At 42.5% G+C, this 8,069-nt stretch overlaps 4 protein-coding genes across 4 annotated transcripts in view; 1 reads left to right on the plus strand and 3 right to left on the minus strand.

Moving 5' to 3' along the window:
- LOC113213862 (GPI mannosyltransferase 4) lies at nucleotides 1-3,104 on the plus strand. The gene is made up of 6 exons (XM_026433072.2): nucleotides 1-316; nucleotides 469-621; nucleotides 702-966; nucleotides 1,050-1,185; nucleotides 1,271-1,809; nucleotides 1,896-3,104. Exons 1-6 carry the CDS (start codon nucleotides 259-261, stop codon nucleotides 2,836-2,838), a joined length of 2,094 nt encoding a protein of 697 aa, XP_026288857.1. The 5' UTR covers nucleotides 1-258; the 3' UTR covers nucleotides 2,839-3,104.
- LOC113213855 (zinc finger protein 706) overlaps nucleotides 1-8,069 on the minus strand; it is a 245,715-nt gene that overhangs the window by 1,875 nt on the left and 235,771 nt on the right. The gene's annotated exons all lie outside the window — the stretch shown is intronic.
- Nucleotides 3,253-4,871, minus strand: LOC113213863 (uncharacterized). Its single transcript, XM_026433073.2, has 4 exons — nucleotides 4,722-4,871; nucleotides 4,480-4,520; nucleotides 4,203-4,399; nucleotides 3,253-4,088 (listed from the first exon to the last, which is right to left on the minus strand). Exons 1-4 carry the CDS (start codon nucleotides 4,804-4,806, stop codon nucleotides 4,022-4,024), a joined length of 390 nt encoding a protein of 129 aa, XP_026288858.1. The 5' UTR covers nucleotides 4,807-4,871; the 3' UTR covers nucleotides 3,253-4,021.
- Nucleotides 4,953-7,613, minus strand: LOC127748754 (uncharacterized). Its single transcript, XM_052263541.1, has 4 exons — nucleotides 7,370-7,613; nucleotides 6,701-6,741; nucleotides 5,944-6,140; nucleotides 4,953-5,669 (listed from the first exon to the last, which is right to left on the minus strand). Exons 1-4 carry the CDS (start codon nucleotides 7,452-7,454, stop codon nucleotides 5,615-5,617), a joined length of 378 nt encoding a protein of 125 aa, XP_052119501.1. The 5' UTR covers nucleotides 7,455-7,613; the 3' UTR covers nucleotides 4,953-5,614.

Here is an 8,069-nt window from a genome sequence, read left to right on the forward strand (position 1 = left end):
TTATTATGAATGAATGAAACTTGAATGGTTCAGTTCGCGAACAGTTTTGGGTTTATTGAAGGAAGTATGAAGGAGGACTGTCCTCGTGAGTTTGATCCGACTAAAAGAAGACCTGTGCACATCCACCACAATCACAAACTGTTTTTTGAAGAAGAGAAAACAATCCAATTGCCCACTTTGTGAATATACACTTAAACTGGAATTATACTCCATCCATAAGTTATCTGTGATTTTGATAATATCTGTATTTGCCTCACCATGGGATCAGAGAAAATATCTCAACGCAATCAAAATTCAGGAGGAGACTTTAGGCATGGTTAGTATTAAATATTAGCAGTCCTATCACTTTTCTATTGCACGTTACGGTGGGTAGAAAGCTTTTTTGAGAACACGATGTAATTGATTGAATTTTTTGACTTCCTTTTAAATATTGTGTTTTATTTTTGTTACTGTTCACCTTTGTTTCAGAAAACAAATCAAAACCACAGAAAAGTAAAGTGAAAGATCAGACCTTGTCTGTTTACTGGCTTCTTGCCTGCTTTCGAATTATCATCACTCTTCTACCACAGACAGGGTATATTCACCCTGATGAATATTTTCAAACAATAGAGGTTGTTGCTGGTAGGTGTCAGAAATATTTTTACAATTAAGTGTTGAAGTACTTCTAGATTTTGAGCTGTGTACATAATTTTCTTTCATAGGTGACGTTTTTGATTTGGAAGTTGAAAGACCTTGGGAGTTTAATGTAACATTTCCAATAAGAAGTATTCTTGTCCCAAAAATTATTTTTGGGATTCCCTACATTCTTTTAGCAGCATTAACTCCTAACCTATCTTATATTTTGGGTTGGGACATTCGTACTCCCTATGTTATGCTTATTCTTCCTCGTCTTGTTTCGTGTTGTCTGTCCTTTGTGACCGATTATTGTCTCTACAGAATTTGTGTTTTATATGGACAAAAGTACAGGTTTGTAAGAGTACAAATTCTACTTGTTCCAAATCTCAGTTTAGTCTCGTCACAATGTATTTGATACAGCATATTGTTTTCAGAACACGTCTTTTGGTTCTTGCAACATCTTATGTCCCTGTTATTTTTGGTACCAGAACTCTTACAAATAGTTTAGAAATGACTCTTATGTCAGTTCTTCTCCTTCTGGTTGCTGACTGCATGATTAAATCTGATAAGGTATGTTATGTTACCTGGACTTGCAGTGTGAAATAATTTTACTTTTAGCCTTTTATCTTATCTCAATGTATGTTTCTGGTTGAAGGTAATTTATCAAGAAGAATTTCTGGAATCCAAATATGCTTCAGCTTCTACACCTGTAGAGCGTACTAAGCTTTACAAGATGCGCGCAGCACTACCTGCCCATTCTTTACGTAGATGTTTCCCCATTGCATCTATCGCAGTTGCTGGAGTATTCAACAGACCAACATTTTTTGCATTTGGTCTTGCTCCAGTTTTCTTTTGGTTACAGCGAGGGATCAGTTCAAAATTTTGTGGAATTCGTGCATTCCATTTAAGAATTATGTTATTCACTTTGAGTGCAGTACCAGCGTTAATAACTTTCATTCTTATAGATTCATTTTACTATGGACATTTAACTTGGAATGAAATTGGTATGGGGGATGTTAGTCTTAGTAATTTTGTGGTTACACCATTTAATTTTTTATTGTATAATAGCAGAGAAAGCAACTTAGCTCACCATGGTCTTCACCCAAGAGTTACTCACATGTTAGTTAACATACCCCTTCTGTACAATGTTTTAGGGTTCACTGGTATATTAGCTGTATCCAACTTTTTATTCAGGTACAGAGAAGTGTTATGTTTCATTGACTGGTAGAGTTGTTTGAAGTTAGTTTTGAAAATTCTCACATATTTCTATTCATTTGCAGGGCGTCACAAGCTCGCTGGAAGGAACTTCCTCGGGCTCAGAGTCTTATGATGCTGATGACAACATCATTAATTATACCTGTTATTTTACTCTCTCTTGTTCCTCACCAAGAAGCTAGATTTCTAATTCCAATAACTCTTCCCCTTGTATTTCTCCATGCTCAAGAAATACAAGACTTGGATCAAAGACCAGCCATTTTGTTTGGTACTAGAGAGAGTATTCAAGACAAACACAAATCTCAGCTGAATTGTCCATCCTCATCCAGTACTGGACAGAAGTCAAAGAGATCTTTGATAAGTTTGTGGCTTGTCATAAACTGTCTACTAGGCGTCTTCTTTGGGTTTGTTCATCAAGGTGGTGTTTATCCTTTAACTGCTCACCTTAAAGAAATAATGAGAAAGCAGTCTAAACCTCAAGTGGTGCATCTTGTCACAGCTTATATGTATCCTATTCCACAGTCCCTTTTGGTACAAAGAAATACAAAACACAAGTATTTTGATCATGTTACCAATACCAAGTATCTTTTATCCCGTAAATTTTATGCTCATGAGTTAGGATCTCAGTCATTTCCTGATATTGTTGACAGAGTGAAAAATATCATTCATGATGCAGAAAATAACAAAACCAAAGAAAACTTAGATTATTCTACGTACTTAGCAGTTCCATCTAGTCTTGTGGGTAATAAGATTGAATTCCAAATATCGAATTTGACATTTCGAAGGATAAACCTATTTTACCCCCACATGTCGACTGAGGCCCCTCCTATGTTGACGCAGTTGTCCTATAGCTTATCATCCTCAAAACCAGTCAATTTGTATAATAGGTCAGACCATATGGGACTCCACAACAATAATTCCAGTGATGACTCAGGGGATACTTTGGTAGGGCAAGTATTTCACTTTCTGAAACAATTCAGTTTGTCTCTCTATGAAGTCAAAGCTTAAATAAGTCTGGCCTTGTTTAGATGATAAGTTTATGCACTTTGATTCAATGTTATCCGTCAAGTATGCAAATACATTTAACACTTTCCGTGCGAGGTTCGGGCTCCTCGCGGTGGAATTGGATATTTTACACACTAAGTGGACATGTTAACCCGCAGATTTTGTACATCTTACGCTAAGTTCATGCTAGTCACTTAATATTTGTATTAAAATTTGTTTATGCATCTTCAAATTTTAGCTAAATAAATTTTTAATTGGACTTTGTACAATGTTTAAAAGAAATTCTCACACAAATACCCCCTTAGAACCTTGTTTCTACAGTAATAATGGCTCAAGTTTGGAGTCAATACCGTCCATGCCATGGTGCCTACTTCAAACCTAATTAATGTCGACAGGTTTTAGGTAATCAACACATCATAAAGTAGGTTTTATCTTTATTGCACAGCAACAAAGGCAGTTAAATTGTACATTTTATTAACAAGTGCTTCAAGGTGACACATGGTCCAACCACCTCTCTTCCTTCTTTTTGGGCTGTTTCAAACAAGAAGTCTTCATAGAAAATTCTAATAGTTCAAGGCTAAAAAAACAACTGAGACATTCTTAAGTTGGTAAATGTTTCATATGTTTTGTAAATGGTTCCTCTCTTGGTGTCATAGTAGCATGAGTTACTATAGAGTTTTAAAAATGTGAAAAACACCAAGACTACCTCGTTTTATTGGATGGAAAGATCAATTGCCTGTTGCATAGCAGGCTTACTTCCTTTGCATGCAATAAGAAAGATGATGGCCAATTGTCTATCCTGAGCTTAAATGATAGAAGATCCAATAATTAGGAGGCAAATTTCCTCTCACTTCTGTTACTTCTATAAGATGCCCATCATCTCAGACAAAACAGAAAAAATACAAGGCATAAAAATCATTTAATCCAGGATTGATACTAAAATTGATCAGAGAAACAATAATACAATTACAAAGGATGTATCACAATAAATTCAATTCTAAAGTCACTGGGATGATGCCAGCGTCCTGCACTGGACTAAAAAACATGGAAAAAAAATGACTAACAAAAATAAATATCTCAAAATAAATACATAAAGTTACGAGATTAAAAGACTGCCTGTTTGGCAAGGTATTGAGCACTGTAAATATACCTCATACAATTGAATAGGGTAAGTGGAATGGAAAGTTCAAGCAGGCACAGCTTGAGGTTTGCTCACATTCTCCTTTTCTGCACTCTTCAGGCTTTGCTCATACCTAGAAAACAATGATAGTAGGTGTAAATTTACTGGAGTGCAGAATCTAAAAAATACTAAAGCAAACCAAATTAAAATGAATAAATTGAAAAAAAACTTGGTAAAATGAACTTACCGGATAGCTCGTGAGAGTTGATACAACCCAGTCAGGGCCACAAACACATTGACACTGAAAAGACTCCAATTCTTGGGGATGATAACCAGAGAGTAGCGTGACCATACAAGACCAGTCGCACTCAATGCACCCTGCTGTGGAATACTAATTTTGTCAGCAGGGCGGGTCAGATCACCAATACCAGCAATGACAAGGCCCTGAGAGCAGAAAGATAGAATGACAGAAATAACAACGATCAAACACAAACACTTTTGGTTTTATAATCTCATTAACTTACCCATTTGAATGCTGGGGCCCAGAAAAAAATAGTTTTGGGTCCTAAAGAAGAATAAATGGCATTTCAGATAAAATAGGAGTACACTGAGCAAGTTCATAGGACAGGACCTGATGCCCCAAAAAACAACTTGGCTGACATTAACAAAAATAGAATTTGGGGCATTATTTTGGGAATTAACCTTGAAAACATCCTAGGGCAAAGGGTCAGTATTCATAGTTTTGAATACAAATACAGACAATTACCTGCAGGATGGCTCCAGAGAGGTTGAAGTTTCGCAGGGACAATTTTGTCCACTGCAGATACAACGCCTCTGTAAATCACGGACATTATGGGAAAATATTATTTGAGGTTTTTCGAGATCGCGCACAGCTGATCGGCTGCTTGACTCTCTACTGTTCTGCTATTGCCACTACGTTGAAGGTTAGGGTTTCGAGCAGAAGGTTTATAGAGTGCTACCAACAACCAGAACGCAATGCCATTTAAACACTTTATTTCCAATTGAAACGAATTTGAAATTTGTCATTATAACAGGTACTTTGAATTATTTCGAAGCAATGAAAGTCCAACTCATCGCCCAAAAATATTATTTACAAATTAATGCCACTTTTAAAATAAAACGAAACACATATTTGAAAAGGGCGGTCAGTTTGAACAGTAATAAATGGTAGAAACACTCTGAAACATTAGTAAAAAGTCTGGCTTATTGAAGATATTCCAGTTTTACTATTTTGTACCAAACTAGCTCATGTACGAGGAGATTATTGGCATTACAAAGTATGTGCTCGCAGTTTCGTTTGAGAATGTTTGTCCCGATCAAATTAATTTGTCTGACGCGCTGCAGGAACTCCCGTAGAAGCAGCGCAACCTCATCCCTCCTTGCTTTTGCGCCAATCTCCTTCGAAAGTTAGAAAGAACGTCGTCTCATCAATGTGGGCGTGGTCAGGGAAGACCAAGTTAGGTCACGCGAGACTCATTGTTTCATTATCGTTGAGATGTGGGGAAGCTGTGTATACACAGCTAACTATAGTTAGGCTTGTCAGTGTGGTTTTGGTGCGGCCAGTGGCTGACCTCGAGGCCCCGATCGGGGAGCACAATCCATCAATTTGAGTTTGAGATTCTTGCTCGTGTTTTGCTTTTATGCTACCGTCTCAGACTCCGGGACTGTTGAGTCCGACAACGAGAGATGGTATCTGTTAACAAAAAACAAAGAAAAATTAGTCTCTTATGTCGAAAGACGCGACGGGTATTTGCGGATATGAGTAACCCCTTTGTTGCAATCCCTGAGCCATTTTCAATTATGAGTACGATGAACTCGCGCTCCCGCTGCGGTGCCGAGCATGCGGAGCTAGCGTAGCGTGGCACAAGAGCACCTTCCCGAGTATACTCGCGAGTAGCAGAGATTGGCCACTGGTTGGAGGGAGTAAGATACCCCTCCACTCGGCTATCAGCCCTAGTGAGACTCGCCTGAGAGCGCGCTGCGCCTGGTAGGTGCCCACCAGCGCCACGAACACGTTGACGGCGCACAGGTTGTAGTTGATGGGGGTGATGACCAGGCAGTAGCGCGACCAGATGAGCCCCGTGACGGACAGCGCTGCCGACTGCGACAACGACACCGTCTCCACCGGCCGCTGCACGTCGCTCAGGCCCGCGATCACAAGCCCCTACAACACGGACTGGTGGTCACAATCAGCCCCCGACCCCGAGGAGAAAAGGCAATGGCAGAACGATGCCAGGCCGATGCCAAGATCAGAAAACTGTTCATTTCCGTGCCGAATCGATCTTGATGGATCCTGAATATAGTCCTGGGGTCAACGGTTTTCTGATTGATAACTGATAAACCTGGTAGCTCACTCACCCCGCGCACTTCTGTAGTTATGCTGTACCGCATTCCTACGCGAGGGCGGGTTGCCTACTCGCTCTGCCCGTAAGGCGCCGTGGACAGGGGCGATAGGCAAGCCAGCTCGCACTCCAGCATAACTACAGAAGTGGTCCTGGTAGGTTAGATACTGCATTCTCACCGGGTAAATGACTGTCGACACCAAAGATATGTCATATTGATGTGTTTAGACCAAATCGGAATTTCTGATACAAAAAAGTCATTCTGACCTCAAAATTAAGTGTAAGATTTAAAGATTGATATTTCTGAGTTACAACTTATTGGTCACGCGTTTGTTGGGGATCTGTACTGTCTTTGGAAGCGTGTCTGCAACGACAGACTTACCCACTTGAACCACGGCGACCAGAAGAAGATCGTTTTAGGTCCTGCAACAGAAATAGTGGATCAAAGCGGTCTGCAAGACCCACGCTTGCTCCTGTCTCTCTGGTGTTCTCCCTCTTCCAGCGCAGCCATAGGCTCCTCTTGGCAAGGTGCCCGACATGCGGCCGCGCCTCCAGCTCCAGCCAATCAGGAACACACTGGGAACAGAATCGGGGAGGGGAGGTGGGGGGGGGGTGCAATAACAAACAAATAAGCTCTGACGTCCGGGCGAAAGACGTGCAGAGAGAAAGGAAACGAAACACTGAAAACGAATTGCAACCCAATTCGCTGCCACCTTTGAGGACACTGGGATTGCCACCGGAAACTGGGACCAGCTCGACTGCTGACTGCTCAAGGAGCGTGCCCCGGTGGAAGGGCCTAATTGAATGAAGAACCCCGGGCCAGCAGTGCACTCGCGGGGTACTAGCAATGCTGTGTGCTAAACGACATCATGTCCCTCACCTTCATCTCACCACCTCCTGTCACACCTTAGCTCGTCGTATCAGCGTTATGACAATGTACTCCACACCACGCTCAGCCCCAGCCCAGCAGCAGCAACAACAATAGTTGGTAACAACTTGCCCCTGCCCGGGGCCCCGGGGCGGGCGCGGGTTGGGGGCTGCCCCCTCTCACCTGCGGGGTGGTTCCACAGCGGCGCGTATTTGGGCGGCACGAACTTATCGAGATAAGCCATGGACCGGCGGTATATCACCGACATGTCGAGGTGGCCGGGGTCGGTGCAGCAGAGCAGCAGCAGAGCTAGAGCTCTGCACGGGCGGCGCAGAAGGATTGACAATGATGATCGGATGGACCGGTCCTTGGGGCGGGCAGAGCGGCACTGACACCATGGCCGCCGGCAGCCCGACGACTAGAGTCCCGGACCGGTTGGTCCCCCCCACCCTCCTGCCTAGAGAGACTCCTGCCCCATCAGGACCTCTCTTGCTTACTCTGCGGCTTATCTCGAGGTAGACGAGTGCAGATGGTGCAGCCCCCCCCCCCTTCTCCTTCCCTCCGAGGTGTCGAGTGTCGAGGTCGAGGATACACATGCACATGCGCATAGTGCAGGTTGAGGTCCAGGGCAGTCCGTGGGACAGTCTCTCCGTTTCTCCGTCTCTCTCTCTCTGTCTCTGTCTCTCCCTGTCTCTCTCCAAACAGAGCGACCCTACAGACCCATCACATTTCATCCCTGATTAGCAGATGACACTTTCCACAACGATCTCTGACGTTTCATATAATTGTTTAACACGTTCAGTGCCAGGCCATTTTTAATTAAAAAAGTGTCCGACCTCACGGTGGTCGTGCGGCACAAGGGTGCCAAAAAGTGCACGACCTC

The sequence above is a fragment of the Frankliniella occidentalis genome, unplaced genomic scaffold (genome assembly GCF_000697945.3).
Source record: "Frankliniella occidentalis isolate FOCC.00 unplaced genomic scaffold, Focc_3.1 Scaffold12, whole genome shotgun sequence".
NCBI classification, from domain to species: Eukaryota; Metazoa; Arthropoda; class Insecta; order Thysanoptera; family Thripidae; genus Frankliniella; species Frankliniella occidentalis.

Excerpts from the sequence above, each read along its gene's own strand:
- LOC113213862 (XM_026433072.2), top strand. The coding sequence starts at position 259 with ATGGGATCAGAGAAAATATCTCAACGCAATCAAAATTCAGGAGGAGAC. Across the intron at positions 317-468 it reads AGGAGGAGACTTTAGGCATG|AAAACAAATCAAAACCACAG; the intron begins GTTAGTATTAAA and ends CCTTTGTTTCAG. Across the intron at positions 1,186-1,270 it reads GCATGATTAAATCTGATAAG|GTAATTTATCAAGAAGAATT; the intron begins GTATGTTATGTT and ends TTCTGGTTGAAG.
- LOC113213863 (XM_026433073.2), bottom strand. The coding sequence starts at position 4,806 with ATGTCCGTGATTTACAGAGGCGTTGTATCTGCAGTGGACAAAATTGTC. Across the intron at positions 4,521-4,721 it reads TCTCTGGAGCCATCCTGCAG|GACCCAAAACTATTTTTTTC; the intron begins GTAATTGTCTGT and ends ATTCTTCTTTAG. Across the intron at positions 4,400-4,479 it reads GGGCCCCAGCATTCAAATGG|GGCCTTGTCATTGCTGGTAT; the intron begins GTAAGTTAATGA and ends TTCTGCTCTCAG.
- LOC127748754 (XM_052263541.1), bottom strand. The coding sequence starts at position 7,454 with ATGTCGGTGATATACCGCCGGTCCATGGCTTATCTCGATAAGTTCGTG. Across the intron at positions 6,742-7,369 it reads GCTGTGGAACCACCCCGCAG|GACCTAAAACGATCTTCTTC; the intron begins GTGAGAGGGGGC and ends TTTCTGTTGCAG. Across the intron at positions 6,141-6,700 it reads GGTCGCCGTGGTTCAAGTGG|GGGCTTGTGATCGCGGGCCT; the intron begins GTAAGTCTGTCG and ends TCCGTGTTGTAG.